At 42.7% G+C, this 14,541-nt stretch overlaps 1 protein-coding gene across 1 annotated transcript in view; it reads right to left on the reverse strand.

The window, feature by feature from the left end:
* The window catches only part of PI4KA (phosphatidylinositol 4-kinase alpha), a 96,098-nt gene extending 81,592 nt beyond the window's left edge, over positions 1–14,506 (reverse strand). Inside the window, exons 1-2 of the mRNA XM_081113583.1 lie at positions 14,250–14,506; positions 131–247 (exon numbers count right to left, since the gene is read on the reverse strand). Of these exons, the coding sequence (XP_080969709.1) occupies positions 131–247; positions 14,250–14,402 (270 nt within the window). The 5' untranslated portion in view covers positions 14,403–14,506. The remainder of the gene's footprint in view (positions 1–130; positions 248–14,249) is intronic.
* Between the last annotated feature and the right edge of the window lie 35 nt (positions 14,507–14,541).

Below are 14,541 nucleotides of genomic sequence, written 5' to 3' on the forward strand. Positions count from 1 at the left end.
AACCACTTTCATTAGGCTTGTATGCATTCTTCTAATACTGGTGTAGGTAAACATAAGCAGGTATAAATTAAAATTCTAATTCGCCCCCTCTTTTATACGGCAGAACACTTTTAATTTAGTAAAGACTTACCTGAAGATCAGATTCAATGAGGAAAATGCCCAATGCAATCACTGCATCTCTCCGCCTTTCATCTAATTGGAAGATCCCATGGAAATCTACTGGGCACATACAAAGCAGCTTTTGGACCTAGAAAATGAGACCAAAAAAAAAAAAATACCCATTATTTAAAAATTTATCAATCCACATTCAGAATAAACCAACACCATAAAAGGCCAGTGAATTTACATAACCAATAAGCCAGTTTTTCCAATTTTCGAAAAGATCATAAAAAAGGACATCCCCAGCTTCTAAAATTATCATATAAGTGTCCCCAAACACACAACACGGAGGAACCTGGGAGGGGGGTTACAATGATGTATAACAGAGGAGGTAAAGCACAACAGCTAATAGTTGACACCTGCACTTTGGTGTCAGGACAGCCCACAGTTCCCACTTCCCAATGGTGCCTATAAGCAAGTTACTCAAACCTACCTACAGGCACAGTGCCTCTCCTTAAGGCTCTTTAAAAATCAAATGTGTGTAAAGCTCTTAAGACTGTACACAGCACAAAGTAAGTGCTCAATAAACAATACCTAGTGTTACTGGATATGCCATAATAGTGGCTAACAGAAGGCAAGCAGGCAAAAAATCAGCAACTTACTGAATAAATGGAAAAACTAGAATTATCTTCAAAATTACTGTTGTAAACAGTAAATATCAGACATAAAGGATTTATTATAAATAGGAAAAAAGATCATTTCAATCTTGAAAATCTCTGCCACAAGAAGCTCTTGAACAGAGCATTCACACACACCAGGAGGCCCTTACCTTGCGGTTCAGACCACAGACCCAAAGAATAGTCACTGACATTCATATGATCCTGATGGGTTGTTTTTCTGTTTGTTTGTTTGTTTGTTTTAAATTCACCTTATTGTTAAAAGCATTACAGATGTCTGCTTTTTCCCCCCATTAACCTCCTTCCCCCCTCCCCCTCGCCAGCCCCCTTCCCAGGCCTCCACTGCACTACTGTATGTGTTCACTGATTATGCATATACTGATAGAATGTTTTAATGGCTAAGGAAAGTGTAGTACTTGACATTTACCCTTAAAATGCATCAATCAATTTCCATTGTAATTTTTAAAAAGAAAGCAAATTATTTTTGTTTGCTTGGATTTTAAAAGCATTAATATAAAGGGACAACACAAGCTTGAAAGAAAAGCACCTTCTAACCTGAAGAGAGCCAATAGTCTTTGTCCTAGCAATGTTCCTTCTAGGAATGATTGTAAAGAAATAATTAAAGCCCTCACTGGTTTGGCTTAGTGGATAGAGCACTGGCCTGCCAACTGAAGGGTCGAAGGTTCGATTCCAGTCAAGGGCACATGCCTGGGTTGCGGGCTTGACTCCCAATAGGGGGCATGCAGGAGGCAGCCAATCAATGATTCTCTCTCATCATTGATGAAATATTAGGTTGAATCATATAAAGTAAATGATATTCAAAACATTTTTGAACTACAAAACAAAGCTTTCATAAAGTTTAACCTAATACTACAGACATCAAAAATAGTGTTTTTCTGCCCTGGATGGTTTGGCTCAGTGGATAGAGGGTTGGCCTGAGGACTGAAGGATCCAGGATTTGATTCCCGTCAAGGGCACATACGTCGGTTGCAGGCTCCTCCCCAGCCCAGTCCCTGGTCAGGGCGTGCGCAGGAGGCAACCAATTGATGTGTTTCTCTCACATCGATATTTCTGTCTTTCCTACTCTCTTCCACTTTCTAAAAATCAATGGAAATATATCTTCCGGTGAAGATTGAAATAAATAAATAAATAAATAAATAAATAAATAAATAAATAAATAAATAATAGTGTTTTCCTAAAAATAAGCAATGACAGAACAATGCTCTAAATGTTCTATAAAATCACAAGAGAAATTATCTGAATTACCATATACAGAAAAAAATACTGGTAAGAAAATATATCAAAATGTTAATAGTTTTTTTGTTTTATTTTTTATTATTTATTTATTTTTAACAGCAACTGGCACAGGCTCTCGTTGCTGGGCAGAGGGATTGGCCCCATTACTTTTCTTTTTTTTTTAATTCTTTATTGTTTAAAGTATTACATAAGTCTCCTTTTCCCCCCACTGACCTCTCCCCAGCCACCCCCACCCGTGTGTGTTTTTTAATGGTTTAATTTTGTTTTTATTTTATTGATTTCAGAGAGAAGGAGAGGGAGAGATAGAAACATCAATAATGAGAGAGAACTGATCGGCTGCCTCCTGCACAACCCCTACTAGGGATCGAGCCTGAAGTCCAGGCATGTGCCCAAACTGGGAATCGAAATGTGACCTGCTGGTTCATAGGTTGACGCTCAACCACTGGGCCACACTGGCTGGGCATCAAAATATTAATAGTTTTGAGAGGCAGGATGACCAGTGGTTTTATATTTCTTCTTTGTGCTGTTTCATATTTGCCAAAATATGTTCTTGGGGAAAATATTACTTACATAGTCAGGATAAACATCCAATAAGTGAAAATAAAAAACATATACATATGGGGGGGGCAGCAATCCATGCTGTTTTTAAAATTAAATGCTCAGGCAAAAGAGCATAAAGTAATAACAAAAAATGCTAAATTCCTACTTTTCCTTACTGTTCCTTCACAAGGAGAGTGCCTCACAACCACAGGGAAAAACAGAAAGAGCTGTGGACCAACCACACCAAAGTGATCCTTTCAGAGGCCCCAGCCACTTTCACCAGAGAATCATGTTATCTTGACAGAAAGAGTAAAGTCTCTCAAGAAACATCCCTGTAAATAAGATGTGGAAAGAAGGTAGATTCCTATCAAAATGAGTCAGTGTGATGCAAACAATGTTGATTAATGAATCAACAGGTAACCAAAGAGAAGAGTCTGGGGCCCTGTCAGAGTCCATGTACTTTGACCTGTCCTGCGCAATACTTATTCAGCACCCTGCGTGAACACACAGAAGACACACTGCGCCTCAGAACTAATGTGCTAGAAGACAGAATGGAGACTCAGAAACTCGTCAAAACTGACACAACCTCACCATTAAATATGGAAAAGATGTAATCATGCAAAAAAAGATAACTTGCCCAGCTGGTGTGGCTCAGTGGTTGAGCGTCCATCTATGAACCAGGAGGTCAGGGTTCAAAGTCAGGGCACATGCCCGGGTTGCGGGCTCGATCCCCAGTAGGGTGACATGCAAGAGGCAGCTGATCGATGTTTCTATATCTCTCTCCCTCTCCCTTTCTCTCTCTCTAAAAAATCAATAAAAATATTTTTTTAAAAACCTTTAAAAAAAGGATGACTTGTCAATATTTCCACATGACACACACATATGACATTTAAAATGTTAAATATTTTTGCTTTCAGTCCCTTTCTCTGTCCCTAGAGATTGCTTTGGGGCAGGGTAAGGATTGTGTTTTGTTTTTCTGTTGTATATAAATAAATCTAATCTTGACAATTTTTAGGACAGTGAATTGCCCATGGACTTTAGAGTTAGACCCAGAGTCACATGCAGGCTCTGGCACAGCCCATTTGAGTGACACACTGATCCTCAGCTTCCCTGTCTATACAACAGTCCTCATGGAGCTAAATGTGAGACCTGAACTCAGGACTCACTTCACAGTACATGATAAACATTGTCCATGCTACTGCTCTTCAATGACGTCTTTCAAATGACTTATAGAAAAGTTAATCAGCCCTGGCTCAGTTGACAGGAGTGTCGTCCAGTATCGTGGGTTTGAATCCCAGTCAGGTTGTGGGTTCTATCCAAGTCAGGGTGTGTGTGGGAGACAACAGATGTTTCTCGCTCACACTGATATTTCTCTTCTCCTCTCTCTCTCTCTCCTCTCTCCTCTCTCTGCTTCCTCTCTCTGTAAAAATCAATAGAAACGTCCTCTGGTGAGGATAAGACACAAGCTTATCAAGTCAATGCCTTTAACGCATTCATTTACCGAGCACCTATTTCATGGGAGATGCTGCCTTGACTACTGTGGATGTAGAGTAAACCAGGAAGACTGGGCCCCTGCTCTCATTCTAGACTTGACCAGACAAACCAGGTGAATATCAGATGAGATAGGGTAAAAACAAATACAAATTTTAAATAAAAAGTTTAATTCTCCAATAGAAATAGGGAAGCCATCCTCTTTCCTCCTTTATCTTCGTTCATTTACATTTAAAATTCACCATTTCACATTTCTGTGAAATGTACATAAATCCTTTTGAAGACTAGATTAGCAATTTGTAAGCTTTATGACCTGGGAATGTCTTTCTCCAGAACCTGGAGGCCTTCTTTTGGAATGTAAATATCACGGCAGCGAGCACCCCTATCTCCCAGTTTCTGTGGGAAGGTAGGAGCCTAACTTCAGTGGGCTCCTTGCTCCAAGTTTCAAAACAACCTTCTGCTATAAAAATGTGTAGAAGTTTGGCCTTGGCTGGTGTGGCTCAGTAGGTTGGAGCATCGTCCCAAAGGTGGCAGATTTGATTCTTGGTCAGGGCACATACCCAGGTTGTGGGGTGCATACTGGAGACAACTCATTAATGTTTCCTCCCTACTCCCCTCTCTCTTTCTCATCAATAAAATAAAATAATATACCCTCAGATGCAGATTTTTTGTTTTTCTTCTGATTAAATCCAATTAGCTATCACAGATCACCACTCCAATAACAAGGTAAATGAACTATGTGACAAATGGTGCTGTCAAGTCCCCTTAGTGAGGCCCCTTATTTTATTTGTGTGTGTTTTTTATATTTTTTAATTGATTTCAGAGAGAGAGGGAGACAAGGAGAGAGATACTAGTAGAAACATCAATGATGAGAGAGAATCACTGATCAACTGCCTCCTGCACGCCCCCAACTGGGGATCGCAGGAGGCAACCAGGGCATGTGCCCTTGACCAGAATCGAACCCAGGACCTTTCAGTCCGCAAGCCGATGCTCTACCCACTGAGCCAAACTGTTAGTTTTGGTTTACCTTGAACACATGTATGTGTTGGGTTGTATCTGCTTGGCTATATAGTAGGGTGAGATTTCTTTTTGTTTTGCAAATTTCTCAGTGGATTGCCTGTGATGCATTATCATGTTTGGGTTTAATGCTTATTCAATAATAAAAGTTTTCTCTCTCTACTGCCTTTGTGGAAAGTATTTCTGGGTTGGGAGATTTTGTTTTTAATTTTATTTCCCCAACAATAGTGCCCCAACAGGACTTTTTTAAAAATATATTTTATTGATTTTTTTTTACAGCAGGAAGGGAGAAGGATAGAGAGTTAGAAACATCGATGAGAGAGAAACATCGATCAACTGCCTCCTGCACTTCCCCTACTGGGGATGTGCCCGCAACCAAGGTACATGCCCTTGACCAGAATCAAACATGGGACCCTTCAGTCCGCAGGCTGACGCTCTATCCACTGAGTCAAACCAGTTAGGGCCAACAGGACTACTTTTGATGGGGTGATCAGGGAAAGCCTCGTTAAGACAGTGCCCACTGCATTGGGACTGATTAAGGAACCAATCAGGACAAATCAGGAAAGAGCATTCTGGCAGCGCCATGGGAAAGGAAGAGCAGGGTTGCCTAGAAGTCGAAGTGCAAGCAGAGATGGCCCCACAAGGCCCCACAGGCCAGGTTGGGAGCCTGGATTGTGCTCTAATAGCAACGGGAAGCCAAAGCCACTGAGCCTTAATGACTCAAGTTTAGAATCAAGGTTTAGAAAATCCCTCTGGTTGCTACAAAAAGAATGGATTTTGGAGGACAAGGGTGAAGGCAGAGAGATGGGCCAATAGACCTCCAGTAGTCCAGGCAGAGATGGTAGTGACCAGGACAAGCAAAAACAGAAACAGACCAGCTCAAGAAATGTTTCAGAGGAAGTTTACAGACTCCATGATGGACAGCATGTAGAAGTGAGGGAAAGATTATTTTAGTTGTCTCTTTGTCACACTAAAAAGTACCCAAAGACAGACATCCAGGACATGTGAGGTCTAGAGACATTCCATACAAGGATCAAAGGAATGTTTGGCCTGGAGACCAACCAGGCTGTAAGTAAACACAAGCGAAAGCAGGGACAACCCCACGTGTATTTGAAGGGTTCCAATAACATCATCAGTAACAGCAGCTACCCCACTGTTAACGTTAGTTATTAGTACACTTGTCTGCACACTAACCTGTAAGCTCCTCGAGAGCAAAAATCTCCTCTTATCTTTGTATCCACATCTCCTCCACTGTGGATATGAATGATAACAGACACCCTCGCTCCTGCCCAAGCTGCACACCCTGCCTTCTATTCTTACTTATTGCCCAAGCTTCACTCTGACCAGTGCGGCAGGTTCTCATCTCAATCCAGCCCTCCCTGGCACTTGTCCCGAGGGTAGAGGCAAAGATCTCCTCCCCAAGATCTCCTCCTCTATATCAAATGTAAGGAACGATTTCTCCTCACAGAGCAGGTGTTCTGGATGTAGGTAAGGTATCTAGGTCAAAATTAAGCTATAATAGCATTACAAGCTGGCTAATTAAGCAATTATTTTAAAAGCATACAACTTTTGTTATCTGACACCTCTGGGAATAGTCCTTCTAAAGAAATAAAATTCCCTGAGAATTAGAAATGAAGCTTTAAGTATTAGTGGTACTTTGTTAAAAACGTGTCTAAAAATATTCTTTTCTCAAAGGTACTGTTCCTGCCCTAACCAGTATGGCTCAGTTGGTTGGAGCTATCATCCCGTACACCAAAAGGTTTCAGGTTTGATACCTGGTCAGGTACATGCAGAAGGTGACCAATCGATGTTCTCTCTCACATTGATGTCTGTTTGTCTGTCTGTCTGTCTCCCCGCCTGCCCCCCACCGCCTTCCTCTTCTCTAAAATGTCCATGTATTGATGAAGGGATAAATAAAATGTGGTATATGCATACAATGGAATATTGCCCATCAATAAAAAGAAATGAAATAGTGATACATGCTACAGCATGGATGAACCTCGAAAACATTATGCTAAGTGAAAGGAGTCAGTCACAAAGGACCACATATTGTATTACTCCATTTATCAGTGAATAGAGCATCAACTGCAGACTGAAGGGTTCTGAGTTCAATTTCGGTCAAGGGAACATGACGGGGTTGCAGGCTTGATCTCCAGTAGGGGGCGTGAAGGAGGCAGCCGATCAATGATTCTCATCATTGATGTTTCTATCTCTCTCTCCCTCTCCCTCCCTTCCTGAAATCAATAAAAATTAAATAAATAAATAAATAAATAAATAAATAAAATGTCCAGAATAGGCAAAACTACAGAGACAGAAAGTAAATTAGTGGTTGCCTAGAGCTAGGGGCTGAGAAAGTAACAATTCAGGGGAACAGGGTTTCTTTGGGGAGTAATAAAAATGTACTAAAATTTATTGTTGTGATGAATGTACAACTCAGAGAGAAAATAAAAAAGACCTAACAGAACACAGGAGAAATCAACAGATCCACAATTATATTTGGCAACTTCAGCATCCTTCTCTTAGTTGCTAGAATAAATAGATGAACAATCAGTAAGGTTACTGAACACCTGAAAAACCTTCTTGACCTTACTGATACCTATAGAAAGTGCCACTTACCAAAAGCAGAATACACATTCTTTTCAAGTACAATTGGAAAATTCACCAAGTTATATCTCACATATACTGTGTCATAAGACAAATCTCAATAAATTGAAATGAATTGAAATCAGAGGATGTTTTCTGACTGCAAAAGAATAAAATTAGAAATCAACAGAAAAAAATCTATAAATCCTTCAAATGTTTGAAAACTAAATAATATGCTTCTACATACCTCAGAATAAAAAAAGAAATCGTAAGGAAAATTAGAAAAATATTTTTAACAGAATAAAAAAAAACATCTTACAAAATTTTTGTGGAACACTGCTAAAAGCAGCATTTAGAGGGAAATTTACATCTTTAAATGCTTATATTAGAAAAGAACAAAGATCGAAATGCCTGTGATCCTGTAATTACAAGTTCCCCAAAAGATCTAACAGACTATTTAATCCTAAGTAAGAAAAAAATCTACTAGCAGGTGCTTTAACCAACTAACAAGAAAAATCTAGGAAAACAATACCTAACGTTCATACTAAATGTAATATTCACAAATCTATTTAAAGTGGTCTTAAAATAGTTCCATCTCTATTCGAATCACAAATGACATTTTTACTTACTAACATTTTAAATTCTTCACCAATCCCCTAAAAGCTATAAAATGATTACGCTGTTTTTAGGATAAAGATGAAAATCATTCCCATCACGTGCCCTGGGTGATAAAGCCCTGCCCACCTCCTCAGCCTGTTTTTGTTCCCCCTACCTCCCTAAGCTGCAACCACTGTAGCCTTTCTTAAAGCCATCAAAAAAGTAAAAAATTTTCCTACCTCTGGGCCTTGCACAAGGTGTGCCCTCTGCTAGGAGTATTCTTTTCTACACACTTCGTTGGCTAACTTCTACTCATCCTTTCCCAATGTTTAAAATCTTCCCTGATATCCACATAAATCAGGACCCCATTTTCTCTCTCTCCTCACACCCATTTACCTTTAAAAAAAATTGAGACAAAAGTCACCGACACCATTTACTTTTGCTTTGTGGCACTTGTTACCATTTTAAATTCTATTTACTTGCAATTTTTTGTTTAATGCTTTATTTTTAAAATTTTTTTTTGATAATTATTGCGAGCTTTTCTTTTTTTTATATAATATATTTTATTGATTTTTTACAGAGAGGAAGGGAGAGAGATAGAGAGTTAGAAACATCGATGAGAGAGAAACATCGATCAGTTGCCTCCTGCACATCTCCTACTGGGGATGTGCCGCAACCCAGGTACATGCCCCTGACCGGAATCAAACCTGGGACCTTTCAGTCCGCAGGCCGACGCTCTATCCACTGAGCCAAACCGGTCTCGGCTGTTTAATGCTTTTTTTGTCGGTCTCTCTCCATGGTAAACTCCATGACAGCAAGACCATGTCTATTTATGCATCCCTCTAATGGGCCTAGAGCCGAGCACAGTGCTTGGCACACAGCAAGCACTCAAAGATTTATTATATGAATGAATGAATGTCACCAGCTTTTGCTGTTATATTTGTATAACTCCTGAATCCAGGCTTCCAGACCAGCTCTAAAAACAAAAACATTGAGGAAAACACAATGGCTTTAGCAGCAAAGATACAGCGTCTCAGAACTCAATAAATAAATGTAAGAACTGAGGATTTTTCCTCAACCCTATATTCATGTGTCAGTTTATCACACAAATAAAAGTAGTATTCTGGTTGGTTTGGCACTGTTCACAAAAGGCCAAGGATTTTTCCTAAATGCCAAATTACGAGACAGAAGCAAATACAAAAACAAATAAATATATAAATAAGACTATCAGGAAAATGAAGTGAATAGATAAATGTCAGCAATTAGAATCAACAACATGAATAGCTGCTGGTGAAAGGGCCTGAAAGCAACCACTGGGTACAAGCTGCAAACACAGACAGCAGAAAAGAGAATCTGCAGTAGAGTCAGAAATAGAACATTTCTGCCCTCTGGGGGAGCAAACAGCTGGTGATGCATCAATTCTGAGACTCCCTAAGGCCATCGATATCAACAATCCAGCCATAATAATCTTAATACACATCACTCTCAGGCCCTGAAACATCCAAGGGCTCTTACCTGTCTCATCAGTTAAACCCAAACTCAGTCTGGGCCTGCATATCGCCTGCTTTCTTCTCCAGTTTCATCTCCACTCTCCCCTTTAAATACACTATTTCTGCTGACCCTGTTGTTCCTTAAACCTTCCCTACTTAAAATCTCAGAGCAAAGTAACCTCCCAGCAAGAGCCTACAACCTTTTCACTTTTAGAGCACATTTCGCTTTTTTACCTTGCATTACATTTTTCACATGCCTGTCCAGAGCCTTGGAGAAAAGGTTCTTCCCCCCCCCCCCCAAAAAAAAAAAATTACACTCACTCACACTGCAGCAAAGTGTGAAACAGCTAACTATCCTCCCTGGGGATTTTTATTAAAAAGTCACTTAGTGCACCCTAGCCGGTTGGAACATCGGCCATGGACTGAAGGGTTGCAGGTTCAATTCTGGCATGTACCTGGGTTTCAGGCTCATTCCCTGCCCCTTGTCAGGCCTGGGGAGGCAGTCACTGTAGATTCTTCTCTTTCTCCCTACCCCCTTTCCAATCTTCTGAAAAGCAAGGGAGAAAATATCCTCAGGTGAGGATTTTTAAAAAAAGAAAAAAAGAGCATAAAGTGAATACAGCTATATATTGTTAAAGACTGAAAGGGTATTCTAAGAAATGAAAGTTCTGATGAGTTTTTATGGGCTAAGCTGTGCCCCCTCCCAAATTCACATATTGAAGTCCTACTCATTCAGGTACCTCAGAATATGACTGTATTTGGACACAGAGTCTGTAAAGAGGTAATGAAGTTAAAATGAGGGTGGGCTAGTCCTACCACTCTGACTAGTGGTCTTAGAAGAGATTAGGACACAGGCAGGAACAGAGAGAAAACTATGAAGACACAGAGAGAAGATGGCCATCTACAAGCCAAGGAAAGAGGCCTCAAAAGAAACTAACACTGCTGACATCTTCATCTTGGATTTCTAGCCTTTTTTTTTTTCCTGTGAAAAAATAAATTTCTGTTGTGTAAGCCACGATGGTACTTTATTATGGCAAAACCCTAGCAAACAAATACAGTTAATGTAGCATGTTTACAGGTAAAGATTTTTTTTCCAATTTCTTCCTAAAATATTTTTAGACTTAATAACAATGATTACAGTTCTAGCAGCATGATACCCTTTGCTGATGCTCATTCTCTCTCCTCTCACTCTCACTCTATGGAGGGTTATTTTTAACATGGCCTCACAAAGGAAAGGGAGCAAAGATGGAAAATTTTCAGTTGCATGCTGCTGAAAAAATACCATTATTTTTACTCCATGGCAGACCACTCTAAAGGACAGACTGGATAACCATGAACTCCAGAAAGCCCACTGCCCTCAGCATCTGGCCACACATTCCTCCAAGTATAGGTAAGAGCTAGCCAGCTCATCTTCTGCAGAACATCTGTCCACCAGGGAGAGTCCAGCCTGTCCCTAATGCCGAAGTGCATTTAAACATCAGATCAATCGTTAGCTAAGACTACCTCGAGATTCTGGCATTCTAATCGAAGAAAAGAGAGGATATTTTAGGACACGGGAAAGGACTCTGACCAAAGCCTCCTGCGGGTGAGAAGAGGAATGGAAGGGCAAGAAATGCTGCCTGCTCTTCAGCATTACCCAGAACTCTCCTTGCCCCAGCGTTTGGGGTGCATTAGTATGGACAGTACAGAAGAGGAGGTAGAAACAAGTCACCTGATTTCCTGGACACAGAGAAGTATAACCTGGCAGAGCCAGGAGGAAGCTTGGCAGGGGCAGTTCAACAACATCATGAAGACAGGCAGGCATATAGATTCAGAGAGAGGGAGTCTAGACGCCAACCCGATGTGGAGATTCCAGTGTACATGGGCCTTCTTTTCCTCTCTTATTTTTTTCCCTTTCCCCTTTCACCCAATGGGGAGAGTGTTGAGGACTAAGTGGAACATGGTCTAGAGGGCTTCACTGAGGGTGTCCTCAGAGTTAGATGTAACCCTGGGGGTGGGACTCAGCACTGAGACTCCAGTCTTAGAGGCAGACGAGCAGGAGAAGGTCAAAGCTCAGATGTGGATCAGAGAATAGATGCCCAGGGCTCTTGGGTTTGGCTCTCTGAACATGGCAGGAATCTGATCACCAGACCTGGGAAACAAGAGAAGATGGAGGGCTTGCAGGAAGTCTGACTTGTTGTTGGTCACCTGAGCCACTAAATTAGGTCTGTTCCTTATTTACCTGCCTTAGCATATACCGATTCATAGTAGGTGCTCAAGAAATGTTTTCTGAATGAAAGAATGAATCAAGTAATTAAACAAAAAATAAAACCCACTTGGTTTCACAGCCTGGGATTAGGATGAAGTAAACCCAACTGTGGCATATAGAGGGACAAAGACAGGGCAAGTTATGTCCTTAATGTGCCGCAGGTGCCGTTAAAAGGATGTCAGGGCTGCCTGAGTTACCAAGGTCTGAGCTGAGATGTCAAGTCTAGTTCAGAAAACAGCCTTTCTTGGCCCTGGCCAGGTAACTCAGTTGGTTAGAGCATCAACCCGATATGCCAAGGTTGTGGGTTTGATCTCTGGTCAGGGCACATACAAGAAGCAACCAATGAATGCATCAATAAGTGGAACCACAAATCAACATTTCTCTCTCTCTCTCAAATCAATAAATTAAAAGAAAAATCAGCCTCCTCAGGTCAATCCTATCTGGACTAAACCTTTCTCAGTCCAATGCCTCTTCCCTGGAAAAGGGAGAAGAGGAAAAATAGAAACAAAAAAATGGTAAGAGCGAGATTTGTCAATACTGGTCTCCGCGACCCACCCCCCCCCCGCTCTGCCCCCTTAAACCTCCATCTTTATTATCCCAAATGAGTACTCAGGAATTCCTTTATTCTTAAGAACCTCAAGAAGCTTTTGCTTAGGAATGCTAAGGGCTTCTTTTTGATAGCTGTAGAGTAGGAAAACGTAGTAAGCAAATACTACAAAACTAAATAGTCACCACTGCTCTTCCCCTACTGTCAGACAATTCTCTTTCCATTTGCCAGAAAGCTATGTGGGGAAGAGAGAATCCCATCCCTTCAACACTAACATACTAGAGCAGTGGTTCTCAACCTTGGCTGCACATTAGAATCACTTGGGCATCTTTTTTAAAATCCTGATTTCTGGGCCTCATCCTCCGGAAATTCGGTTTCTTTGTTACTAATGTTGTGGCCCCACCCCATAACAAAGAAACAGAATTTTCGGAGGATGGGGCCCAGAAATAAGGATTTTAAAAAGATTCCCAGGTGATTCTAATGTGCAGCCAAGGTTGAGAACCACTGCCCTAGTGAGACTCATCACACACTGGTAGAGGAAGAAAGCTGACGTTTACCGTTCACCTACTCTGTCCAAGGCACTTTAGGCCTGAAGTCATTTAATCCTCAAGAACCACTTCAGCCCTGACCGGTTTGGCTCAGTGGATAGAGCATCAGCCTGCGGACTCAAGGGTCCCGGGTTCGATTCCGGTCAAGGGCATGTACCTGGGTTGCGGGCACATCCCCGGTGGGGGGTGTGCAGGAGGCAGCTGATCGATGTTTCTCTCTCATCGATGTTTCTAACTCTCTATCCCTCTCCCTTCCTCTCTGTAAAAAACCAATAAAATATATTTTTCTTAAAAAAGAACCACTTCATTTCAGGGATAAGGAAACGGGCTCCGAGTTGAAGTAACTTGTCTAACACAATGCATAGTGAGTGAGTGCAGGGACCGAACTTAGGTCTGGCTAAAATCCACGTTCTTCCCACCATCCCCGGCACACCTTTGAGTTGCCTTTCACCTTTCTCCCAAGATAAGGATTGCTCCGGCCTAAGTTCTTCTTCCTCTGAAGCAATCCCCAGTTCAACTCTCTGCCCACTGACAGTTCGCTCCTGCTTCCCTGCCACGGTAAACACACGATCTTTTCCCCAACCGAAGGCCCCCTCTAGTGTCACCGAAAAACAATGCGCAGCGCATTTGCATCTCAGAAAGCACTTTCCGAGACACCAGTTCATCTGCCCTTCACGACAATCCCGTGAAGCGGGCAACGCAGGTGAGAACCACCCCCATTTTACAAGAAAGGTCTCTCTCCAAAGTCACGGAATTAAAAGCAGGGAAAGTCGGGAGCAGAGACCCAGATGTTCACTCTGGTCCTTTAACTCTTGCCACTGCCCCTCACTGCCGCCCCCCGCCCAGCGATGTCACAAGGTGCCCCCTCCGTTCGAACCCCGGCCTGTATTTCACACGCCCCTCCCACGCCCACCCACCCACCGCAGCGCCCCCGCCTCTGCTTCCAAGCCGCCCACTCCCCCTCCAGCCCGTCTCTTTCCAACCCCCTCCGCCCACAGACCACCTCGGCTCACGACACCCCTCCCGTCACAGGCAGTACGCGACCCCCTTCTCGGCCTCCTGCAGACCCTCGCTCAGCTCTTTCCCCCCACCCCCCAGCCCCACTGGCGCCCCAGCCCCCTTCTGTCAGCCGGCGGCCGGGTCGGCCCAGGCTACCTTCTCCAAGGATGCAGGTCTCTGCACGGCCAGGGAGCGGGCCAATGACAGGACCGTGTTGAAATAGAAACCCCGCGTGGCGCTGGAGCCGGAGCCCGAGCCGGAGCCCGAGCCGCAGCTGGAGCCGCCGCCTCCCCGGGCCGCCGCCATCATCACGCGCACAGCGGCGCAGCCCGCCGGCTTCCCGCACCGGCCCGCGAACGCCGGAGCTCACCGCGCAAGCGCGCCCGCATCCGGCTTCCCTACCACGTGACCTCTCTGTTGCCGAAATTTGTTGGGGCGTGGCCGTGGG

This window comes from Myotis nattereri (assembly GCF_964212035.1).
Source record: "Myotis nattereri genome assembly, chromosome: 19".
Lineage (NCBI taxonomy): Eukaryota > Metazoa > Chordata > Mammalia > Chiroptera > Vespertilionidae > Myotis > Myotis nattereri.